Source organism: Clavispora lusitaniae, assembly GCF_014636115.1.
Source record: "Clavispora lusitaniae strain FDAARGOS_655 chromosome Unknown tig00002663_pilon, whole genome shotgun sequence".
Lineage (NCBI taxonomy): Eukaryota > Fungi > Ascomycota > Pichiomycetes > Serinales > Metschnikowiaceae > Clavispora > Clavispora lusitaniae.
This window is the reverse complement of record NW_027093982.1, coordinates 786,812-811,156: the sequence shown is the minus strand read 5'-3', so window position 1 is coordinate 811,156 and position 24,345 is coordinate 786,812. Positions and strand designations below refer to the sequence as shown.

Here is a 24,345-nt window from a genome sequence, read left to right as displayed (position 1 = left end):
TTGTCCCTTCAGAGTCTCATCTCGTCAATTGAGGTTAAAAGTGGGGTCATGCAACTGGAGAAAAGAAATAGTAGATAAAAGACATGTGAAAACAAGTGTAGTTATTGCATTCTTGCTTTAGTAAATTTGGCATGCTAATCTGATTCATTAGCATGATTGAAGCAATAATTGAACAGAGAGCAAATTTTCATGGTTTTCGCTTTCAGACTAGCACTGCCTTCTCATTTTATCTAGTCGTGTGACGAGATTCATATTTGATCACCAAACTTAGGTACAATGATCTAGTATATGATTGTGTCTTCAATCTCTTGTTTCCGCTTTATTCTTCATCTCTCTATTTTGTTCTTCAATTCTCTTTTTTTTTTTTTCAATTCTCGTCCTTCTTGCTGTATAACATTCATCTACGGTGCCTGCTTCTTTCAGGTACGGTGTGCATACCGCCTCTTTTGACATCAAGACTAGAACATGCGCACTCCACACAAAGACGCACCCGCCAAAACGTCTACTCCCTCCATTTTCCTCCACTTTCCTCCACTTTCCTCCACTTTTCTCTGTCTCCACTCACGTCTCATGATTCTTCGCCTCTCGTCCCAAACACAACGTGCGCTAGATATCCTGACCCGCGAGCAACGGGCGCGGTTCGCCGCCATCTGCGCAGAATGCGAAGACCATCTAGCAGACCACGCTCTGCCAAACCTGCCTTGGGCCGTTTCTGCTGCCCTTTCTCCTAGCAACAGAGGCCGCAACAGGTACCTGAATGTGTTTCCCTGGGACCGCACCAGAGTGAAGTTGCCTGCGCCAGATCATCTCGATTACATCAACGCATCGTGGGTGGACATGGGCGCAAACCGCCAGTACATTGCCGCACAGGGCCCCTTACACAACACGGGGCACCATTTCTGGGCCATGTGCTACCAAGAGGCCGAGCGCCGCGGGTGTGCCGCAGTCGCCATCTGTATGGTGACGCCGTTGGTTGAGGCTGGCATTGAAAAATGCGCCCGCTACTGGCCGCTGGAAAGGGCGCCTGTGCTTGAATTGAGCCACCTTTTGGCACAAGACCACATCACGCCTGCGTTGACAGTAACCTGGCAAAGCGAAACGGCGCATCCCGATGGTTTCGTGGTGACGGAAATGACCCTCGCCCTGCCGACGACTACAAAACGAGTCTTCCATTATGCATACCTGGGATGGCGAGACACGCGTGTGCCTGAGTCGCCCAAACCGCTTTTAGCTTTATCGCATGTCCTCGGCGAGATGCGGGCACAACACCCGGACCTAGTGCCAATCGTGCACTGTTCTGCGGGCGTCGGCCGCACGGGCACATTTATAGCGCTCGACAGCTGGTGCCGGGCACCCACTTCGCCTGCGCCGGCTTCGACCTTCGAGCCAAAGTCCGAGGAGCCAGATAATGCACCATCTAAGCGGGCTGCCGAAATGCTGCCCTCTCATCTGCATCTGACGTGCGCAAACTCGACGCCTTCTCAACCGTCAAAGTCCCACTTTTCTCAGCCAGAAGAGCACCCTGACGATTTGGTTTTCCAAACGGTAAGACGCCTCCGCCGAGAGCGCATGATGATGGTGCAAACAGTCCACCAGTACACGTGGTTGTATTCAGTGGCGAAGCTGTTGTGTGAGTAGCCATTATAGATTGATAGACCCACCTCCTCTTGTCCTGTAGACCCCTGCGACGGTCCTGGTTCTTTTTACAATTAATCCTATCACTTGAATAACGTCTAAGGCTACTTTTGAATCATTTTTGAAAAGAGCAAGTAGTTGGTAGGGGAAAATAAAATTGGCTGCAAAAAGGAGACCCAGGCACAAAGAGAAAAGACCCGTACATCCTATAAAACATCAGTACATCCTGCGAAACATCCGTACATTTTTCCTCTAAAAACCCATACACCAGCAATATAAAACCCGTACATGCTTCTGTATGCCGGATAAATAAACCTGGGCTCTAGTTACACAGATTAATACAATTTAATTGGTAAATGAGCGAAAAGTTCTTAAAGTACATTCTTGTTTCCACTTCTGTATTGTAATTTTTCTGTCTTGTAGTGTTGTAAATTAGAAAAAAGCGAAATATTTCATTCGAGCAAAAGACTCAGTCACGCTACTAATTAAGTATTTCAATAACTCTAATGGTCATTTGTCACCTGTTCCACAATTCCATTGTGAATTAATCAGATAACATGACTGTTTCAATTTTTCCATAAGCACAAAGTCGGGTTTTCCAACCACTATGTTCACCATGATATTGCAGATTATAACAAGTCCATGGAGTAAGACATGAAATAATCAAGATCCGGAGATCTATCCAAAGATTATCGAGATAATATAAAAACAGTCCCTTCACAGTCATTTCCGATGGAAGATATTCAGAGGAATTCTATCCTTTCGTAAAACCAACTTCCGTCCTTAAGATACTGATACTATATCATAACGGTTTAAACACCTCCATATTTTTGGTTATGAATCTGAAAGGAGGCAGAAAGAATTGAATCAAGTCTTTTTCCTATCCGATGCTAGAATGAATTTCGCTTCCATTTCGACTAAAATGTTGTATTTTCTGTTCTTATCTCGATTTCTTCGCATTCTTTACTATTCTCTTTTCTCTTTCCAGTTTTATTCCGGTTCTCATTTCTTCTCAATCTTTCCTGTTCTCATTGTCTTCCTTTTTCTTTTCTCCTTCTCTTTTCTTCCCTTTTCTTCTCTTTTCTCTTTTCTTTTCTTCTCTTTTCTCTTTTCCTTTCTTTTCTCTTTTCTATTCTTCTTTTCTCTTTCTCTACTTCTATTCATGTCCCTCAGCGTGTACGACATTGAAGTTTTGGTTTACACTTCTGACTCCTTCTCCATGGAAGCCGATTTTTCGATCCCGTATTGTGGTGCTGAAAAAGGGCTCCATCTTTCTCTTTCTACGCCAGAACTTGTTCGGCTCATTTCCAAGTGGAGCGGTAATTATGCTCTAACCGCCAAAGGAAATCAGCTTTCGCCCCCTTACTTCCGTTGCGAAAAAGTTGCCCCTGGTTTATGGATGGCGTTGATAGTGGGAGGAAAATACGAAATCTTGACGCTCTTAAACATCGCCTGCCAAACGTCGTGGAGTGTAGGCGCACAAAACCAACTTTCACCGAGCCTGAGGGCGTTTTATGGGAAAAAATACGAAACGGTTAGCAATGCTGAGTTGCAAGAAAAACTTGACCAGTTTCTTTGGCCGCTAAAAAAATTGCCGCCAGTGGCTGCAAAAACTTGCCCCTTGGTGTCGCTTGACGACATTCCGCGAAACACAAGCTCAGTCGAGCCCGCATCCGTACCTTCACCTCCCCATGATGCCAGCGTCACCGAGATTGTCAAGTTAAGCAAACTGGACGTCAGTACAATCATTGGCTCAGAGGGCAAGCGCATCACCCACATACGAAACGTTTCTCAGTGCCACATCACTGTTCTCCCCATTTCGCTGGAGTCGCTAGCCATGTTCTCCAAATTCCGCTCGCGTGATTTTCCCCAAACAATCTCTCTCACAGGGACGCCCACACAGATCAGTCACGCGCGGGCGCTTCTCCGAAGAGCCCTCCATGAGAGTAGGCGGAGTTAGGCAGGGTGGCTCCTCAGCCCTTATGTCGCGCACTGTCGCGTGAGGGCCTCATCAGCTCACATTCGTACAAGCGAGCTCATATTCGTTATTTGTTACCAAAACAAGAGTGCTGAGGTCAATTGTGGCGAATGGAAAATCTCACCCGTCTTTTGTTTTCAATGTTGTCCTACGTGGATGGTAGTGGCGCACAGAGCCTTTCAGCCTGGTAGGTGCTGGCTGCGAAACGGTGGCAGGCAACTCCTAGCCACGTGACGTCCTGTCTCCTCATTCGGCCCAATAATTCCTGTTCCCTTGCACGATATGATTACACGGGACAATGATGGAAACGTTGTCTACTCAAACCTGCCTGTTCTCTCAGGTGGGCTGTGGAGAATCCTTTAGTGTCCTCCATTGATTTCCCAACAGTGACATTGGTGCCGGGTAAGTTGGATGCGTATATTTCGTACCGCATCGCAGTTTCTGTACAGGTTTTTGTATTCAGTTTTCTTTTTTTTTTTTTTTTTGACTCCCGCATCTAACCTGAAAAATTTTCGTGCGAAAAATTTTCATTTAAATTTCGATTTTTCCCTCTTCCTTCTTTTTCCCCTCAAGTTAAAGACTCCACTTAATAATGGCTGACGGTGTTTTCCAGGGTGCTATCGGTATCGATTTGGGTACTACCTACTCTTGTGTTGCTACTTACGACTCTGCTGTCGAAATCATTGCTAACGAACAGGGTAACAGAGTTACTCCTTCCTTCGTTGCTTTCACCGCTGAGGAAAGATTGATTGGTGACGCTGCTAAGAACCAGGCTGCTTTGAACCCAAAGAACACTGTTTTCGATGCTAAGCGTTTGATTGGTCGTGCTTTCGACGACGAGTCTGTCCAAAAGGACATCAAGACCTGGCCTTTCAAGGTCATCAACTCCAACGGTAACCCATTGATTGAAGTTGAGTACTTGGAGGAGACCAAGACTTTCTCCCCTCAAGAAATTTCCTCTATGGTTTTGACCAAGATGAAGGAGATTGCTGAGGCCAAGATTGGTAAGAAGGTTGAGAAGGCTGTTGTCACTGTTCCAGCTTACTTTAACGACGCTCAACGTCAAGCCACCAAGGACGCTGGTGCCATTGCTGGTTTGAACGTCTTGAGAATCATCAACGAGCCAACTGCCGCCGCTATTGCTTACGGTTTGGGTGCTGGTAAGTCTGAGAAGGAGAGACACGTTTTGATCTTCGACTTGGGTGGAGGTACTTTCGATGTTTCTTTGTTGAACATCACTGGTGGTGTTTTCACCGTCAAGGCTACCGCTGGTGACACTCACTTGGGTGGTCAAGATTTCGACACCAACTTGTTGGACTTCTTCAAGGCTGACTTCAAGAAGAAGACCGGTTTGGACATCTCTGGTGACTCCAGAGCTTTGAGAAGATTGAGAACTGCCTGTGAGCGTGCTAAGAGAACTTTGTCTTCTGTCACCCAAACCACCGTTGAAGTTGACTCTTTGTTCGAGGGTGAAGACTTCTCCGCTAACATCACCAGAGCTAGATTCGAGGACATTAACTCTGCTTTGTTCAAGTCTACCTTGGACCCAGTTGAGCAAGTCTTGAAGGATGCTAAGATCTCCAAGTCCGGTGTTGACGAAGTTGTCTTGGTTGGTGGTTCCACCAGAATTCCAAAGGTCCAGAAGTTGTTGTCTGACTTCTTCGACGGTAAGCAATTGGAGAAGTCCATCAACCCAGATGAGGCTGTTGCTTACGGTGCCGCTGTCCAAGGTGCTATCTTGACCGGTCAATCCACCTCTGAGGACACCAAGGACTTGTTGTTGTTGGATGTCATCCCATTGTCTTTGGGTGTCGCCATGCAAGGTAACGTTTTCGCTCCAGTTGTCCCAAGAAACAGCACTGTTCCAACCATCAAGAGAAGAACTTTCACCACTGTTGCTGACCACCAAACCACCGTTCAATTCCCAGTCTACCAGGGTGAGCGTGTCAACTGTTCTGAGAACACCTTGTTGGGTGAGTTCGACTTGAAGAACATCCCACCAATGTCCGCTGGTGAGCCAGTCTTGGAGGCTATCTTCGAGGTTGACGCTAACGGTATCTTGAAGGTCACTGCCGTCGAGAAGTCTACCGGCAGATCTGCTAACATCACCATCTCTAACTCTATCGGTAGATTGTCCACCGACGAGATTGAGAAGATGATTGCTGACGCTGAGAAGTTCAAGAACGCTGACGACGCTTTCGCCAAGAGACACGAACAAAAGCAAAAGTTGGAGGCTTACGTTGCATCTGTCGAATCCACCATCACCGACCCAGTCTTGTCTGCTAAGTTGAAGAAGAACGCCAGAGACAAGATTGAAACCGCTTTGTCTGACGCTATGCAAGCTTTGGAGATCGAGGAGTCCACCGGTGACGACTACAGAAAGGCTGAATTGGCTTTGAAGAGAGCTGTCACCAAAGGTATGGCTACCCGTTAAGCATAATACGAAATGATGAATAATTCGTGTATAAAAAACCATTTTGCCATTTATACTTTGGGGTCAATAAATACAATTTATACTGTGCGTAGGACAGATTAATATGGATACAATTAACCTAGTTTCAAGAATCGGGGAATATTCAGTCAGTCGTATTGAATGTTGTAGTCTAAGGAGATGCAACACTGGGAAAAGTATTGTCTTAGATGAATAGGATGAATAAAATAAGATGAGTTCAGGTGAAGATAATGGATTTATATGAATTATGAATTAAGTTGAGTGAGATAAGAAAATTCTCTTGAATTTCTAACCAAGATCACATATTGAAAGATTGAGTGTCATATCTTTCAAGGGAAGGCAAGAAATCCCAAGTCGCTCTCTCGCTTAAACAACGAATCATTTCTAGCAGATACATAGGAACCTCTCTGTTGTTTTCCTCTCCTTCTTTTCCTCTTTCCCCTTCCTCCTTCCTCTTTTCCTTCTCTCCTCTCCTTAATCCTCCAAAATGTAGTTGCCCAACTTGTCCATCTTGAGGTTCTTGGAGCCCGAAGAAAGAGCCTCGATGATCTTTTCGTTCTCGTCCGACGCTTCGTCGTCTTCCTCCACATCGTAGTCGTCGTAGTCGTCGTAGTCTTCGCTCTCGTAGTCGCCGCTTTCGTAATCGTCTTCGCTCTCGACCTCAGAAAGTTCGTCCTCAAGAGTCACGGCTCTCATGCCTTGAACCGCCTGCTCCAAGTCCATGTCGGACTTGTCCTTCTTCTTTGTCCATCCGGAGGCCTTGACTTCTGCGTCCAACTCCTTCACTCGCGAAACGTCTCGCTTGAAGTTGGGGTATGCATACTTGTAACCGTCTCCGTAGCCATCGGTGTCGAACATGGAAGCGTCGTGCTGCGGCGTGTACTGGAACTTTTTTTCGAAAAACGACCGGATGCCTTGCACGTCCCGGTCAAAGTAGAACTTGGCCTCTGGGTGGTCGATGGAGACACACTGGGGGAAATCGATCACGACAAAGTCAAAGTCGTAGTGGTGTTCCGCCACGTCTTCGGCGTCGCGGATGATGATGTTGAACTCATTGAAGTCGCAGTGGATGAGCCCGTGGTTGGCCAACTTGACGATGAAGTTCATCAAGTCCGAGTAGAGTTTCTTGTAGTGCTTGTACTTGCGCATCTGCCTCATCGGGTAGCCGCGGATCCACTCCATCATCACACAGTGGCGGGAGTAGTCGTAGGGCCGCGGCACAATGAAGCCGTTGTCGTACAAAATCGTCATGAACTGGTACTCTTTTTCTGCCGCCAAACGACTCAAGTACATCCAGTTGGACGTCTGCTTGTTGCGCAAGTAGTCTCTGTTGTTTTTGACGGTTTTGAACGACGTGCGGCCTAACCGGTGGATCTTCAACACCTTCTGCGAGCCCTGCGGGTCGCTGACCGAGTAGATGTCCGACTCCTTGCCCACGCCGATGGTGGAGCCAACAGAGTACAACGTGTTGCGGTTCAACATCAGCTTCAACGCCAAGTAGTCATAGCCCGAGTACGAGATGCGGAACCCGTCGTACTTGGCGTTTCTGAGCCGCGACACAAGCTTCAACTTGGCCAAGTCGCCCAACGCTCTTTGTGTGGCAGACGGAGACTTTAAGCCGCCAATGGAATGGATCATTTGTGTGGGGACCAACTCGTGGTTTCGCGAGCCAAGCTCGATCGCCTGGAGGACCCGGAAGTCGTCGGCGGTAAGATACCGCATGTGGGAAGTGTCGAGCTTCATGTTGAGAAGATGGAGAAGAGATAAAAATGTGATGGTGCGATGCGAAAATGCGAAAAGGCGATGGAGTAGATGGAGGTTAGAGAGATACAAGAGGAGTAGAGAAGAGAATTGTTCAGTTTGTTTTAATTGAATTTCAAGACGAGATTCAAAGAAAAGAAAAGAAAGAAAAAAAAAAAAAAAAAAGAAAAAAAAAAAGACGAGTTTACGAGTTTTTTCAGACGAGTTTTAAGACGTAGATGTATATTATACAACAGATGGAATAGCTGATATATTAATATTATTAACAGCATATTTAATACCTTTATCAATTATATCTAATCGAAATAGTATACGTAGTACTTTATTTTTTGAATTAGTATTAAATTTAGGAATAATATTATTAATTAATTTTATGTGTCAAGATATGACATCTTACTATGTATATTTTGAAGCATCTTTAGCTCCTTTATTTATTATGATAGGTTTATATGGTGCAGCTAATAAAGATAAAGCAGCTGATTATATATTAATATATACATTATTTTCATCATTATTTATGTTATTAGCTATAGCTTTATATGAAGTTATATTAGATAATACTGATTATCAAGCTACTAGTTTATTAGTTTTATCTATAGATTGTTTTAAGACGAGTTTAAATGTACATGCGGCCTTGAGGTAACCTTGAAAAGAAGGAACTGTTCTGGACATTCTGGAAGATATTGTGTTACATTTTTGTGGCCCTTTGAACTTCTAAGTACTAAAGGTGGGACGTTTTCGTTTACCTCTGAGGTTTTACTGAGATGAGGTAGATGAAGAGTTGGTGATGAAGATAGAAGGGACAAAGACAGAATAACAAAGAAGCGATAATAGAAACAAGTAGTAATTTTACGGGTACTAATAAGAGGACTGTTTGAATGAAAGGTCAGGATCCGGACAGATTAAATTAAGATTGAAAAGAAATGCCAGAACCAAAATGATGCTATAGACTGGTCAGGATTATATATGAGTTGCCTGTTAATGCCGTAGATGGCATGTTCATGATTCCAAATGACATTTTCCGTTCTAGTAAGGAATACTATAGAGGCATATATGCTACTTATGATGACAGCAATTGAACAGGGCAAAGCAGTGAGACATGAGAAAGAGAAATGTCGAAGAGTAAATATCATCCATCCAAGCTGTAGTTCAATACGAAATTACAAACAATAGTGCAAGGAACGGAATAGTATCAGCCAGCTCTGACCAGCTTACTTAAGATTGAACATGTTCTACCAATGACATAAGAGTAAGCTACTTCTTACCTTGTTAACATGAATGTCTTCAAATACAATCCCGTATGTTACGGCTTGGTCCGAGCCTCATTTGCTCTACTTGCAAAATGTCGAAGCATAGATATCTATGGAGGTTTGTGAAGCACAAGATTGAGTATAGATTGAATAAGTAGTAACGGGTAGATGAGAGGCATACTTGCAGAGAAAACATTTCAAACCAGCGGGTCGAAAAATTCTGGACCAGCTAATTTTACGATATGACCGTAGAGGCAAAATTGTTTTCATTTTACAATGGAGTCCAAACTTAGGCAAATCTTGTAATCTGCGATTAATAATCTCCGATGAAGATGAAATGGAATATGGATCTAAAATTTGAATTTGAATTTTAGAACCACTGAATAGTAATGGCCCAAACAGGAATAGAAACAAACTTGCCCAACTGAATACCTCTCACCTTCTCTTTCTTGATTCTATGGTCGAAAACCGATTAGCGCGATCTTCGCAGTCTTTGATCTGTCAACTTCTACCTTCTTTCTTCATGGTCCCTATCCATATGTTTACGGTCTACTAAGATCTAATGCTGTCAATTGAATAGGATTTCTTTGAAAGAGAGGAGTGATTCGATTGGCCCTTTGAACAATTGGAGATATCTGATCCATACCATATTCTAAAGCTAGAAAGTTTACCAGATAAAGGAGTACAAGAACTTGGGTGTCTAAGAGCTGCAGACAATATACAAGAACTACGGCAGCTACAGTTAAGCTTACTTAAGAAGTACAGTTTGCAAGAATTTCAAGACCTACAGTTTACAATCCAAGACAGTTCACAATCCAGAATTACAGTCCACAATCCAGAACTACAGTCCTCAATCCAAACTACAATTAGTGCCTAAAGTCAAGAAACCCCTTGACCGATCTTCAAAACAAGGACAATTAGCCGCCGAAACTTCATCATCCGTTTCATGTTTAACCGCCGCAAATACAGCCGCAAGAAAGAGCGCCGGCGCGCGTTCCGCCCGCGCGTCCACAAACGCCGCCTCCTCCGACCGCCGTCCCACGCGCCCGCTTCGCCTGCGCCGCCGGCGCCGCCTCCGCCTCTGTTCGACGCAGCCGGCTGCGCCACCTACCCCTGGCCACACTTGCCCCCCTGCGGGGATTTTTTGCAGCCAAACCCCGTGCGGCGGCGCTTGTTGCCGCTTCGTCAGATATGCGCTCAGCACCTAGCTAATGCCGCCGACGCGCTTGAACCAGAATACCTCGACCAGGCCCCCTGGTCGTGTTGGCAGCCCGTCTGGCGCGCCATCTTGGAGCGCGGGCGCGACACCCCGCGCGTTTTCCTGATGTTTGCAGCCACTTTTGGCGCGCACCCAGCCTTTGCATGCCACCACAGCAGAGCGTACACATACGCCCAAACAGAAGCACACAATGCACAACACAAGACGAGGGCACAAAAAGAAACAGATGCGGACGTTGCAATTTTCTCAGAGGCCCCAGTGTCGGAAAACAAAACAAGTGCCCTCCGCCACCGTGCACTTGCCCTTGCGCTCGTGCCCACACATTGCAAGCACCGCATTGACAATTTCTTCAGCAATGTGGGCCTTGAAGACTGGGCGGCACTAGTGGCCCGCGCGCACTGCTCTGTGGTCGCGGACTGCTCGGCGCCGCCCTTTTCGCGCCGCCAGTTGCTCGCGGTGTGCCTAGTCCCGTCGCTCGTGGCGCTCGACCTTTCGGGCAACCCCGCTGTGGACGACCAGTTCCTATACACGCTTCGCGCGAGCCTCTCGCACCGCCTGCTGCTGTTGAAGATTGTACGTTTGTGCCGCTGCCCTAACATAACGCTGCAGGGCCTCCTCCAACTTCTAAAAGAACCCACACCGTTAGCTTATGTGGAAGCCGACGTGGTGCTTCCTACGGCGAGGTTTGCTTTGGAGGAAGCTGTTCTTTCTCAGCCTGGTTCCACTTCTGCCCCCGGTACCCACTACGGTGACGGCCGTGCTGTTCTCGGTACGCAATGGCGCCTCCTTGACGAGAGGAAATCCGCCAATGCCCGCGTGGCTGGGTACCCCTTAGCATTAAAGGTGCACTACTTGCTGCGAAACACAGATCTTGTGCCAGCGCCCAAAGTCATGTGGGACATCAAATTCTTTGCCCAAACGCTTTCCACCCAGGATAGGGCAGCTTTGGTGCTCGCTGTGGGTGACACATGGCTCGCACGGGAAAAACAAGTCACTACGCGGTCGGCTTATGTGCCCCATTGCTACTTGCTTGATCCGGCCATGGAAGTAAAATACGCCCCGGAACTGCCGCGTGTTGTCGAAGACCGCCTGGTTTTTCAGCGCCAGGGCGCACTCGTGCTGCGCAAGAAGAACGCACGCAAACCTCGTATGGTGGCCACGGACGCAAGCAGTTTTTTCGGAACCTAGATCGGCGGTCGGTACCTGATCTGATCCATTGACTCTTTCAACCTATTTCCTATCATCTTTGTTCTGATCTACCTTAGCTGTCCTCTCTCCCTCCTGGCCGAACCTCTTCCTCTGTTTGCTGAGACCGACAGTTTTGTTTTATTGTCCGCTAACTGTGGAGGTTATCCTTAGCATTAAACCTTAACGTACTTAACAGTACTCATTGACCCATCATTCAACTACTCATTAAATTAATTCTACCATTGTGCCATATTCTCTCAACCCGTTTCTGCGTCAGCTTATACTACCTTCCCTCTCGATCTCACGTCTAGTATTAAATTAGTAATGCCTATCTATGCACGGCCGCTCTTGAGAATGCTCAACAACTCTTCGCGGCCTTCGGCTGGCTTCGGTTCTGGTGGACGTCTGCCCAAAAGCTGAAGCAAACTTGCACCGTTGCTGTTCGTGTGCATTCCAAGCCCCGGGTGTGGTGGAGCACTTATGTTTTCCATTCCACCATATGTTTCCTGGAGACTTCCCACGTTCAGTACCGGATTCATGGCTGTCTTTTCTGCAATTGGCTGTTCTGGCACAGTGGTTTCTGCCTGCTGCGAGTTGTCTTTGCGCCCTTTCGTTATCTTTCTGCGCTCTGGCTCCGGAGAATTGGCGTTTGCAGTTTCCACAGCACTGTGGAAGTTGTCGTCATCGCTGTCATCCATATTATTCGCTATGCTTTGATACATGACATTTTCTGATGCACAAATGTCGTCGAAATCCTCAAAGTCGTCGAAGCTCAGTGGAGGCTGCACTATCGGCATTTGAGGAGTGATCAGCCGTGAGTTGGGCGTGGATTTTCTGTTGACGGTGCTCAAAATCCGATTGCCGGAACCTGGATCTGAGCTGTGTGCGGGTGTGCTTTGTTGCGTGGACGTTTCGGGCGATCCGATAATGCTCTTGAGGTCAACAGGTGAATCTTTGTCTCTGCGGGCAATGCGGATTGGTTTGTTTAGAATTCCTAATAACTCTGCCGAAGCGTTCTTGTCTGCCTCCCGAGTTTCGGGCTGTTTGCGGTTTAAGATGGCCAACAACTCTGTGGAGCTGTTCTCTTGTGGCTCTCTTTGCGGTTGAGTTTCGGCCAAAGATCTTTCAGGCTGGGGCAGAGGCTCTGGCTTCGCCTCAGGTTCCGTCTTTGGTTTCTCTCGCTTAAGTAAACCTAAAAGTTCAGCAGAGGCGTTGGATTTGGGCTTAGGCTTTTCGATAGTTTCGGGTTTTGGAGCAGCTTGTGCATCTGGTCGTTTGCCCAATAATTCCAAAAGGGTGGCCAGAGCATCTTCGTTAGGAGCACGTTTCAAGAGGGTGATTTTTGGACCATCTGTTTTGGACGCAGATCCGTTGTTGTTGTTGCTGCTGTTGTTGCTGTTGAGTTCTTTATTGTTGTCCGTATCCTCCTTGTCCTGGGCCTCTTTATTCTCTTTGTCCTTGCCCGTTTCTGGTTCTTTTTTGAAGAGCTTGAGCAACTCCTCTGCACGGTTGACTCCTGACACTGGAGCCGCAGCCTCTCGCTTAGGCTTGGGCCCACCCTTTAAGATGGACAACAACTCTTTCGAGTTCAGTGTATCGCGTGCAATAGAGGCTGGAGCCTCGGGACGTGGAACGGGCGATGCAAAGTTGGGTGGCACAGAGCCATAGTTCCGAAGCAACTCGCGTGGTGGCATCATGCCCATATAGCCTTGTTGAGGATGCATGGGCGGCACAAACGGAGCAGCAGGGCCCATGCCCGCATAAAAGTTCTGCAAGTGCTGTGGCACATTCATCTGGATGTACTGGGCGTGCTGCGGCTGGGACTGGGACTGGGCCAAAGCTGGCGCTTGTGCCTTGGCTGCGCCTTGCAATAGGTCTAGCAATTCTCTTCCGGCGTCGGTGTTTTCCAGCACCACGTCCGAAATGCCCATCAAAGCTTTCAAACGAACCTCAGCATCTCTCTTCAATTGCTCCTCGCTCACCACTCCCTTGTTCTTGTTGATCCAGCTGTTTAAGGGCTTGAGGAACGGGTTCACAATGAAAAACTTGTTTGGTGTCTGTTTGGTCATTTTAGCTAGGGCCTTAACGTCGAACCACTGGATCTTGGCGATTTCGTTACGCACCAACGGCTCAAACGGAAAGTCCACAGGAACGCCCTTCGCAAGGAAGATCTTGAAGTTCTTTCCATAAACGTTACGCTCGATAACATCTTTCTCGTTGACATAGTCGCGAGCGTCGAATCCCGTCTCCTCTCTCACTTCTCGAATGGCACACTCCAAGTCGCTCTCGTCCTTCGAGATCTTTCCACGAGGGAAGGACCACGACAATGACTCTGAGCCTTGCACCAAAACAATCTTGGACAAGTCCTCGTTCATCAATGCTATGCCCCGAACAGGGATGCTTCGTTTGTACTTGCCAAACTGCGAAAGTGCGTCGGCGGGATCGCCCCATTTCCAGAGAAGCGGGCATTTGCTGAGCATGGCGGGCGCAAAGCGTTTCATTTTCATTCCCGGCAATGCCGGATTAAGCTGTCTGCAGAAATCCGAATAGAACCACTGGGCCTCTTCCACTTGGAAGAACACTCGTTCGATGGAAGACAAGTCTTCGTCTGGCACATTGATCACAAATCTCACAAGGAGATCTTCAAGTACGTGGTCAACCAGCTGGTTGGCCAATCCGTCTCTTAGCTGTATGCTCATGGCCGCGTATTATGTATGCTGTTTTTATTGTGGTGGGTATAGATCTGGGGTTTGGAATTTGGTGAGTTTTTTTGCCCAGTTCCATTTTCCTGCAGACAGTGCCTGGTTCGGGATTGGGCTGTCTTTGGGTTAGATGAGTCTGCGTGAACTGGCAGCTATACCAGAGCTTCAATTCGTGTCATTTTCGTTTTTTGAGCTGTTGTGGCTAGATAGCTCTTTTCTGGCGCCGCCTTGGCGTTTTTTACACGGTATTTTGCACCCAAGAGCAGTTGGTTGAACAAAAGAGAAGCGCACGGATCCTTTTCTTTCCAGCATTAGAACTGATGATCTTCATTTAGGCGCTTTATTGTGATATTCTCTGCATTCGCCCGTTTCCTTATATTACGTTATTGGTTCCTCGCTTCACCGTTCTCCGCACATCACCAAAGTGACTCGTACTACTGAGAAAAATCCGTACCACCAACATTCTACACAAGATGCAACAACGGCTTTTCAGCACAGGTGCTCGGGTCTTCGAACGCCAGGTTCCTCGGTTTGTTACGACCTTGAAGGAGGCTTCGAAGCCCGCTTTAGAAAAATCCCAGCCGATCACGAAACCCTTCGGCTTCGACTCTCCAACTTACTTGAGTCATGAATCATCTTCCATCACAAACGTCCTCAGTCTGGCAGCGAGGGAAAAGAGACAGAAACAGCTAGACCACGACATAGTGCACTCGCCATTCTATGAGTCGAAATCTTTCACGAACACTCAGGGGAAGATCTTCACTCCTCCAGTGTCTTACTTCAAAAAAGACAAGGCAAAGTATTTCCCCAGCTTCACGGGCTACACGCTTTTGAACCACAAAAAAAGTCTCTACGACGTTTTGAAAGGAAAGGTTTCTATCGTACGCATCTTTTCCACTGTATCGGGACAGAATTGTACCGACACCTACACTCCAGATAATCTCAGTGCCGAAGGTTACGAGCAGCTCCAAAAACAATATCCACACACGCAGATTGTTGATGTGAACTTACCACAGAGTTGGATCAAGGGCCTTTTTGTAAAATTGGCAAAATCCAACTTGAGAGGCATGATTCCGCCTGCCAGACACGACACGTACTTTATGTTGTCCAGCAACACCTTCAGTGTAGACGTGAAGAAGACGTTAATGTGCGATAACACATGTTCAGGGTACATATACATTTTGGATGAGGACGGAAAAATCCGCTGGGCTACTAGTGGTTTTGCCAATGACGACGAGACGAAGGTCTTATGGAGAACGGTGAGAGGGCTAGAAAAGGAGCTTGAGCAGAAGACAAAAGCCTAGAGGAAACAGGCACGAGAAAAACGTATGGCTGAGCTTGACATGTTCCGCTATTCTTTCATCTATACAAAGCATTAAAGACAATAAGAAACTACAAAGCGCGGAGCTGTGCAGCTGATCGTATCATGTAATCCGATGAAGTCTTCTCTCAAATGATGTTCTTATCATCAACTTTCTGCCATCAACTGAATTGAATTGTTCAATTCAGTCTCTGTCTTTATCCCATCTCTATCCTACTCTTATCGTCTATTTTATCTACCGCGTTCCTGTTCCCACAACTTTCATCTACAACTATGAATATTACAGTCACAGACTATCTTTAACACTGACAGAATGAACACACGCAGCCGAATCAGGATCATTCCTTCCCATACTGAGACTCTCGGTAGTATACTCTGATCTTGAGATTCGCATGATGGAATTTCCGCACAATATAAATCTACACAAATCAAGTCACTTGCTTTTTCTAGGTCATTCAAATGGCTTTTGTGACTCGATACCTGACGTTACTGACTCCATACCTTCTTGACCCCATAGCTTCAGTGTATCTTGCCTACTCCGCTGTGTGTAACACGTGACTGGACCAATTCGCAGGGCTCTGGCCCTCGACATCTCGTGTCACGTGCACCACCAATGCCCGCACCTCGCTTCCACAAATTTTTCACGCGAGCAAAATTTTATCTTCTTCTTCACAACGTCAAATATGTCTGCCCCAATCAACAAGGAAAAGGTCCAGGAACAACCTCAAGAAATTCTCAAGATCAGAATCACCTTGACTTCCACCAAGGTCAAGCAATTGGAGAAGGTCTGCTCTAACATCATCAACAATGCCACCCAAAACGACATTGTTAAGAAGGGTCCTGTTAGATTGCCAACCAAGGTCTTGAAGATCACCACCAGAAAGACTCCTAACGGTGAGGGTTCTAAGACTTGGGACGCTTACGAGATGAAGATCCACAAGAGAGTCATTGACTTGCAAGCCCCAGCTCAAATCGTCAAGAAGATCACCCAGATCACTGTTGAGCCAGGTGTGGATGTCGAGGTTACCGTTGCTGCTTAAGCAGAAGTACTGAAAGGGTTTCGGTAAGTTGAAGCGCCAAAATGACTTTGTTTTTGTGCTGGGCAAGTGTGGGGCCCATAGGAGAGATGGTGACTTGTGTCCAAGTGCTCTAGGCGTGCCGTGTATTTTAATTGCATGTACACAGACGTTGCGGTGTTAGCTATCAGGATTTGGTGCATTTAGCGGGACAAAGTGTTTTGGTGTCGCTGGTGTATAGTTCCAATACATTGTCGGTTTCAGAAGCTGTAGGAGGAAGAAGAATCGAGTAGTATCTAGACAACTTTAGGTTTTCATTGACACGCCTGATAAAGATGTGACTTTTCACAAATCGATTGAAAAGTACCACCATCACTAGACCATCTCTATAGTACCAATCTCCAAATTACAAGCTTTGGATTACCCATGGTTTATCAAGAATACGATTAGGACAATGTTCAGAAGCAAGCTAACATTATTAGGCGTATCTTTAATGTTAAACGAGACATTACTAGGCATGCCTCTATTATTAAGCACAAACATTACAGACATAGAAGAACATTACAGACATACAAGACAAACATTACAGATATACCTTCATTGTTAAGCAAGCTAAAATTATCAGGCGTACATTTACTGTTAAGCAAGCTAACATTATGAGGCGTACCTTAATTAAGCGAGACAACATTACTAGTGGTATCTATTTTAGAAACTATCTAGTTGCGCATACGAACTGTGCTGGATTTGATAAATTTATCAATGTATAATGGTTTGCTGTAGATTATCCTTAGTTGAACCTCATCTTTGCCTCTTGCAAGAACAGCGGCCTCTTCTTTTTGGGTCTTTTCTTTCCGGCTTGCTGTTCGCCTGAAAGATTATGCAAGAGAATTTGGACTCAACAGACTAGAAGTTAATAATTGGTTGACGATCGAGTATGGAATGAGGAAGGTGGAGAAAAAAATTGGGGAAGACCTTAGAGATTGGCCAACTTCGTCTTATCCGTAATTAAAGATTTTTGTCATTTAGCAGTATTTGAAGCAGAATGGAAGTCTGAGGATATTGATATCGGCAAGCTAGCTAAGGAATCAAATATAATCAACATAATAAAGTTTACCATACTTCATACCTCTTACTTCATACTTCATACTTCATACTTCATACTTCATACCTCTTACTTCATACTTCATACTTCATACTTCATACTTCATACTTCATACTTCATACTTCATACTTCAATACATCAATACTTCAACACATAAACACTTCAATTCAACAATAACAGTAAATGTAAATCAGAAACAGCATCTCAGAAAGTTGAAGGCACAAGTAGACTACATTCAAATTCACAAGAGCTAAAGACCTAGCTACTCCACATTGAAAAGTTTCACAATGGGTGCAAGACCAGAACGACATCAGACCCGACCCAGTCTATTCTTTCATTTTCATCTGTATTCCATCTCTTCATTTCTATCCTCATTTTCTTCATTTTCCATCTCCATTTCTATCATTTTCCATCTCCATTTTCTTCATTTTCCATCGTCTCCATTTTCTCCATTTTCTATCCATCATTTCCATCCTTTCCTTTCCTTCCCAATTCATTCGTAGCCTATTGTCTCGTTCCGGTATCCAGCGCTCCCTGCAACTCCATACTTGCTTACTGTGTCAAAATTCCCCTTCACTGTGCCGTCTTTTCTGTCTCTAGATACAGTCTGTCCAGTCTTTCACCAGTCTATCAACAATTGACACAGTTTTCCAGCATCGAAACAGCTTGAACAGTTGATACACTTTTATTGATTTACCAGTCTCTCCTTCCATGTTTGTTCTAACCCCACGACAACGGCTAATATACGTTGCCTCCAAGCACCTTCCCACTTGCAGACGCTTGCTCAGCACGCCAGCGGCCAAGAAAACGTCTCGGCTCTTTGGCCGGAAAAACGTGGCTCTCGTGTCTGGCGTGATCATTGTTGGCTCCTATGTGACTCTCAGCCACACCAACTACTACAAGTTGGATAGTGTTCCGTCGTCGTTGGGCGGCGGCAACGTGCCGAAACAGGCGCCCAAGGCAGGCGAAGTCTTGGACTCCAAGTATTTTTCGTCCACCACCAGCTCCATGCTCCAGAAAAACGGGCTTGGGGCGCAGCAACACAAGGAAGGCGTGTTCCTTTTGAACGACGAGCAGGTGAGCAACAAGCTCAGGCAGTTTGAAGAGTCGTACTACGTGAACCGGGGCAAAGGCGTCGCCCGGTACGACATTTGCCAGCTTCCTTCCAACTCGCCCATCGAGGACGACCGTGCCGAGGAAATCGTCCAGGTGCCGATCTTGCAGGACAACAACATCAAAACCAGCACGGACTGGATGTTTTTTGGCGTGTTTGACGGCCACGGCGGCTGGACCACGTCGTCCAAGTTGCGAGACCAATTGATTCTGTACATCATCCACGAGTTGGGCACCATCTTCAAACCGGCCAACGAGGACAACTTGAGATATGTGCCCAACAGCGCCACCATCGACCAGGCCATCAAAAACGGCTTCTTGAAGTTGGACCACGAAATCGTCAACAAGAACATCGAAAAGCTTTTGACCGACAACAACAAGGCCAAGGCGGCCGAGTTGTTGATGCCCGCGCTCTCTGGCTCGTGTGCGTTGCTTTCTTTCTACGACACAAGCTCGAAAATCTTGAAAGTCGCCGTCACCGGAGACTCCAGAGCGCTCTTGGGCTCGTTCCGCGACAACAGATGGACTGTGAGACAGCTCAGCATCGACCAGACGGGCTCAAACCCAACAGAAGTGGCCCGAATCATCTCCGAGCACCCAGACGAACCCAACGTCATCAAAAATGGCCGTGTCTTGGGCACTTTGGAACCATCGAGAGCGTTTGGCGATTGCCGCTACAAGTTGCCGGCGTCCATCCAGGAGAAAATCTACAAGCAGTTTTTCGGAAGACGTCTTCCCAACAACTTGAACTCTCCGCCGTATGTGACGGCGGAACCGGTGATCACAACCACGAAAATCAGCCCGGAAAACAACGATTTCTTGGTGATGGCCAGTGACGGGCTTTACGAAATGCTTTCCAACGAGGAGATTGTCGGGCTCGTAGTCAAGTGGATGGAGAAGGAGAAAATGGTGAAGCCCAACAAGTCGTTCTGGAACTACTTTGGCTCGAGCGAAAAGGGTCTTCCTGTGGTGGCAGATATCACCAACGACAAGAGCAGCAAACAGCCGTTCCGCAAAGGGAAAGCGTCTTTCGGCAACGGCTACATGTTGGAGGACAAAAACGTGTCCACGCACTTGATCAGAAACGCCTTGTCCAACGGCGGGTCTCGTGAACAGACGCTGATGCTAATTTCCATTCCAAACCCGGTCTCGAGGCGCTACAGAGATGATCTTACCGTGACGGTGGTTTTCTTTGAGAAGGGCGACAAGGAGGACGACAATGGCAAGTTGGAGATCAACCGCGAGGCCACTGCTGGCGGCGTAGATGCATCCAAGCCCAAGTTGTGAGCTATACTGGAACGTTAGGCACTGGGTGCTGTTGTTGTCGACACTGGGTGCTATTATTGTCGAACTACGGGCGATTTCTCAATGAGACATAGAGCACTGTATGATTTTGTGGGTGGCGTTCTCTGGCTGCTGGTGGCGACAACCAAGACTTGTCTATTTTGGGCTACGCTTGTGCCTGTGCTATACATTGTTCAATTGGATCAGGTATCTTCCTACTATGACAAGAAAGTCAGACAATCGGGATCTAGCCCATTCTACTACATTTTACCGTAGTCAGTGCTTCTCCCACATCTGCAGACTTCAAGCACTGTACAGACTTGTCAGACTTGTCAAACTTGTCAGACTTGTCAGACTTGTCAGACTTGTCAGACTTGTCAGACTTGTCAGACTTGTCAGACTTGGCCCAATGACACCAAGTTTCATTGACGAATTCATTTTGGTAGACTGACTTCATAGCACATAAATGTATCTAGCAGACAAATCGACACGCTCAGCCATTTTTGTAAGTCTTTTTGTAAGCCTTTTTTCCATCTTTCTTATAGGCTTTTCTGTGCGCACAGGTTTCGAAAACATCATCTTATCGCCATGTCGACCGAGCATTTGGATCCGCAAGAACGGGTTTTCTCGGCCAATCAAAGCCGGCCGCAAGACGTGTCGCAGACTTTGGCCGCCGAGATTTTGGAGCCGTCCAACAGAATCACCTGGGATCTTCTTGATTTGGTGCAATGTGTCCCATCCTTCAACAAGGAACGGGTCTTTGACAATCTCTTGAGCCACCCGGAACCTGTCAGCAGAACCAGTTTCCGCTTCAAACGAAACGGCATCAAGGGCGAGATCTGCGGCTACAAAGAAGAAATGCGTCTTTCCGAATTGGACAATGCCAATGCGTCCAACTCCTTGTCCATCAACCGCAAGTACGGACTGAAACAGGACTCGCATAGCGGGAAAACAAGCTTTTTGCCCTTCCAGCCGGGCGGAATCCTCAGCCAGGCCCAGACGAACCAGAGCATCAACCTGAGACAGCAGAGCCGCTTGGACATGCTCCATTTGCACCGAAACGCCGCCGGGTTGCTTGATATCCCAGAAGGTTTGCTGCGAGGCTTGAATTTGGACCATGCGTCTGAAAACGCCGAAGGAATCGTCGAGTTGGGCGCCTCCGAAACTTTGGGCCATGAGGAAGAAGACACAAGCCATGAAAACTCAGACCTCACAGGGAAGTTGATGGCCTCTCAGCACGACGAAGCTTCGGGCGCCGACGCTCTCCAGGAAATCGACGACATTGTTCCTTTCGACTACTCGATGTTGAAAACACAGATGGACAACGAGGCGCAAGTGAAGCGGAACTGGGCCCATGTGGTGGACTTGAACCATAAAATCGAGAACTTCAGCGAGGTGGTGCCCAACATGGCCCGCGAGTGGCCGTTTGAGTTGGACACTTTCCAAAAAGAAGCCGTCTACCACTTGGAGCAGGGAGACTCGGTTTTCGTTGCCGCTCATACTTCTGCTGGTAAGACTGTTGTGGCAGAATACGCCATTGCCATGGCGGCCCGCAACATGACGAAAACAATCTACACGTCGCCCATCAAGGCCTTGTCTAACCAGAAATTCAGAGACTTCAAAGAAACCTTCAAGGATATGGACATTGGTTTGATCACAGGCGATGTGCAAATCAACCCAGACGCAAACTGCTTGATTATGACGACAGAAATTTTGCGTTCTATGCTCTACCGGGGCGCCGATCTTATCCGTGATGTGGAGTTTGTCATTTTTGACGAGGTCCACTATGTTAACGACATAGAACGTGGTGTGGTGTGGGAGGAAGTCATCATCATGTTGCCTGACCACGTGAAGTACATCTTGCTTTCTGCCACTGTGCCTAATACGTTTGAGTTTGCCAACTGGGTGGGCCGCACAAAGCAAAAGGACATATACGTGATTTCGACTCCGAAAAGACCCGTTCCGCTCGAGATTTTCGTGTGGGCTAAGAACGATTTGTACAAGGCAATCAATGCCAATGGCGTTTTCAGCGAGGTTGAATTCAAAAAGCACAAAGAAGCATTGGTCGGTGACGGCAAGGCTGCTCCTCCAAATACCACCATGGGTTCCGGTTCTCGAAAAGGACCAGGAGGAACTGCCAGAGGCGGAAACAGAGGTGGAGGAGCGCTGGCAAGAGGAAGAGGAAACTTGCAACCGAGAGGCGCTTTTGTCAGAGACGGGCCCAATAAGCAAACATGGGTCAATTTGGTGCAATATCTCAGCCAAAGAAAATTGCTTCCGGCTGTGGTTTTCGTGTTTTCAAAGAAAAGATGCGAGGAGTACGTGGACACGTTGAGCGGAGTCAATTTTTGCAATGCTAAAGAGCGCTCGGAAATCCACATGTTCATAGACCGTGCTGTTGCACGGTTGAAAAAAGAAGACCGGGAGTTGCCTCAGATTTTGAGCATTCGAGACATGTTGAGCCGTGGTATTGCCGTCCATCACGGAGGCTTATTGCCAATTGTGAAAGAGTGCATTGAAATTTTGTTTTCCAAGTCTTTGGTCAAGGTTTTGTTTGCCACAGAAACTTTCGCCATGGGCTTGAATTTGCCCACAAGAACAGTGGTGTTTTGTGAATTGCGTAAGCACGACGGTAGAGGTTTCAGAAACTTGCTTCCCGGTGAGTTCACGCAGATGGCTGGAAGAGCAGGAAGAAGAGGTTTGGATTCTACTGGTACGGTGATAGTAATGTCTTACAAGCAGCCGCTTTCCCCCACAGATTTCAAAGAGGTGACAATGGGCGCACCTACTAAGTTGCTGTCTCAATTCAGATTAACCTATAACATGATTTTGAACTTGTTGAGGATCGAGGCGTTGAGAGTCGAGGAAATGATCAAACATTCTTTCAGTGAAAACTCTACGCAGACGCTTTTGCCAGAACATAAGCATAAAGTGGATGCCTTAACAGAAGAGTTGGGTTTGTTGAAAATTGATGACACGGACGACTTGGACAAATATGAGGAGGCATACGAGCTTTTAGCGGAATATCAACGGGTCTACAGCCGCATAGTGTCTGAGGTTGAAACGCTGAGCATCGCCAGAAACTATCTTCTCAATGTTGGAAAACTTGCAGTTTTCAGAGACCAGGACGAAGTTCTTCGGTTTGGCTTTTTGTTTAAGGTGGACTCTGTCAACAAGAAAATTGTGTTCTTGACATTCAACCACGGAGAGAAGTACGAGCAGTCGAGCAAAGAGTATGCCATCCCGTACATTCCTGTGAAAGACTTCCTCAAGAAAACCATGGAAAACATTCATTTCAAGGGGGACTTGAGAATGACCAGTGTTCCATTCGAGCTGGTTCAGTTTGTGAGCAAATACAAGTTGAAAATTAGTATCCGATCGATTTTGCAGAATGATCCACAGGCGATTAAGGATACAGAGGATGTCATTAAGACTATCATCAATTTCCAGTACAAATTGAAAGAGGTTCTGTACGACCAGGCGATGCATCTTTCCCTACACGAATTAGTTGCAAAGAAGAACAACGTTTTGGAAAAGTTCTCGCAAAAGGACGTATACAGTCGGCCAAATTTCAAAACTATATACTCACAGCTCCACAAGAGGGCGTCGATCAAAAAGAACATCGAATCTTTGAACAAGTTGATCTCGGATGAAAACTTGGAATTGCTCCCCGATTATGAACAGAGATTACAGGTCTTGGAGCGCTTGGATTTCATTGATAAAAACCAGAACGTGGCCTTGAAGGGCCGTGTGGCGTGTGAAATCAACTCTGGATGGGAATTGGTGTTGACGGAGTTGATTTTGGATAACTTTTTGGGTGACTTTGAACCGGAGGAAATTGTGGCGCTCTTATCTTGCTTTGTGTATGAAGGCCGTTCGAAAGAAGAGGAGCCCGTTCCTATGACTCCAAGATTGGAGAAAGGTCGTGGACGTATTTTGGAGATTTCTGAAAAGTTGTTGAAGATATATAACGAGTATCAAGTGTCGCTCACTACAGAAGAGGAAGAGTTTCTTGAAAGAAACCGGTTTGCATTGTTGAACGTGGTATATGAGTGGGCCCGTGGGTTGTCGTTCCGTGAGATTATGGAAATTAGCGTAGAGCTGGAGGGAACAATTGTGCGGGTGATTACTCGGTTGGACGAAATTTGCCGGCAAGTCAAGGACGCCGCTTTGATTGTGGGCGATTCCCTGTTGCATTCGAAAATGTCCGAAGCACAGGAGCGTATCAAGAGAGATATTGTCTTTTGTGCGTCGTTGTACCTTTAATATAGTGATTAATAGATGGCATCATTGATGCTGGTATACCAAAATGATTCAAGAACTG

At 46.6% G+C, this 24,345-nt stretch overlaps 10 protein-coding genes across 10 annotated transcripts; 8 read left to right on the top strand and 2 right to left on the bottom strand. All coding sequences in view use genetic code 12, as the record gives it.

The window, feature by feature from the left end:
- Positions 1 to 570: 570 nt before the first annotated feature.
- Positions 571 to 1,638, top strand: PTP1 (tyrosine protein phosphatase; the record flags this gene model as incomplete). Its single annotated transcript, XM_002617328.2, has 1 exon — positions 571 to 1,638. One exon carries the CDS (start codon positions 571 to 573, stop codon positions 1,636 to 1,638), a length of 1,068 nt encoding a protein of 355 aa, XP_002617374.2.
- A 1,159-nt stretch (positions 1,639 to 2,797) lies between these two features.
- FOB63_004990 (KH domain-containing protein) lies at positions 2,798 to 3,595 on the top strand (the record flags this gene model as incomplete). Its single annotated transcript, XM_002617329.2, has 1 exon — positions 2,798 to 3,595. One exon carries the CDS (start codon positions 2,798 to 2,800, stop codon positions 3,593 to 3,595), a length of 798 nt encoding a protein of 265 aa, XP_002617375.2.
- A 610-nt stretch (positions 3,596 to 4,205) lies between these two features.
- Positions 4,206 to 6,047, top strand: SSB1 (Hsp70 family ATPase; the record flags this gene model as incomplete). The annotated part of the gene is made up of 1 exon (XM_002617330.2): positions 4,206 to 6,047. One exon carries the CDS (start codon positions 4,206 to 4,208, stop codon positions 6,045 to 6,047), a length of 1,842 nt encoding a protein of 613 aa, XP_002617376.1.
- Positions 6,048 to 6,539: 492 nt separating this feature from the next.
- RIO2 (protein kinase) lies at positions 6,540 to 7,808 on the bottom strand (the record flags this gene model as incomplete). The annotated part of the gene is made up of 1 exon (XM_002617332.2): positions 6,540 to 7,808. One exon carries the CDS (start codon positions 7,806 to 7,808, stop codon positions 6,540 to 6,542), a length of 1,269 nt encoding a protein of 422 aa, XP_002617378.1.
- A 2,214-nt stretch (positions 7,809 to 10,022) lies between these two features.
- On the top strand, positions 10,023 to 11,483 carry FOB63_004987 (uncharacterized protein; the record flags this gene model as incomplete). Its single annotated transcript, XM_002617333.1, has 1 exon — positions 10,023 to 11,483. The coding sequence occupies one exon, from the start codon at positions 10,023 to 10,025 to the stop codon at positions 11,481 to 11,483; it is 1,461 nt and encodes a 486-aa protein (XP_002617379.1).
- Positions 11,484 to 11,815: 332 nt separating this feature from the next.
- DCP2 (decapping enzyme complex catalytic subunit) lies at positions 11,816 to 14,182 on the bottom strand (the record flags this gene model as incomplete). Its single annotated transcript, XM_002617335.1, has 1 exon — positions 11,816 to 14,182. The coding sequence occupies one exon, from the start codon at positions 14,180 to 14,182 to the stop codon at positions 11,816 to 11,818; it is 2,367 nt and encodes a 788-aa protein (XP_002617381.1).
- Positions 14,183 to 14,658: 476 nt separating this feature from the next.
- FOB63_004985 (uncharacterized protein) lies at positions 14,659 to 15,489 on the top strand (the record flags this gene model as incomplete). Its single annotated transcript, XM_002617336.1, has 1 exon — positions 14,659 to 15,489. One exon carries the CDS (start codon positions 14,659 to 14,661, stop codon positions 15,487 to 15,489), a length of 831 nt encoding a protein of 276 aa, XP_002617382.1.
- A 700-nt stretch (positions 15,490 to 16,189) lies between these two features.
- Positions 16,190 to 16,546, top strand: RPS20 (40S ribosomal protein uS10; the record flags this gene model as incomplete). Its single annotated transcript, XM_002617337.1, has 1 exon — positions 16,190 to 16,546. One exon carries the CDS (start codon positions 16,190 to 16,192, stop codon positions 16,544 to 16,546), a length of 357 nt encoding a protein of 118 aa, XP_002617383.1.
- A 1,789-nt stretch (positions 16,547 to 18,335) lies between these two features.
- On the top strand, positions 18,336 to 20,024 carry PTC5 (type 2C protein phosphatase; the record flags this gene model as incomplete). Its single annotated transcript, XM_002617340.2, has 1 exon — positions 18,336 to 20,024. The coding sequence occupies one exon, from the start codon at positions 18,336 to 18,338 to the stop codon at positions 20,022 to 20,024; it is 1,689 nt and encodes a 562-aa protein (XP_002617386.2).
- Positions 20,025 to 20,609: 585 nt separating this feature from the next.
- SKI2 (SKI complex RNA helicase subunit) lies at positions 20,610 to 24,287 on the top strand (the record flags this gene model as incomplete). The annotated part of the gene is made up of 1 exon (XM_002617343.2): positions 20,610 to 24,287. The coding sequence occupies one exon, from the start codon at positions 20,610 to 20,612 to the stop codon at positions 24,285 to 24,287; it is 3,678 nt and encodes a 1,225-aa protein (XP_002617389.2).
- Between the last annotated feature and the right edge of the window lie 58 nt (positions 24,288 to 24,345).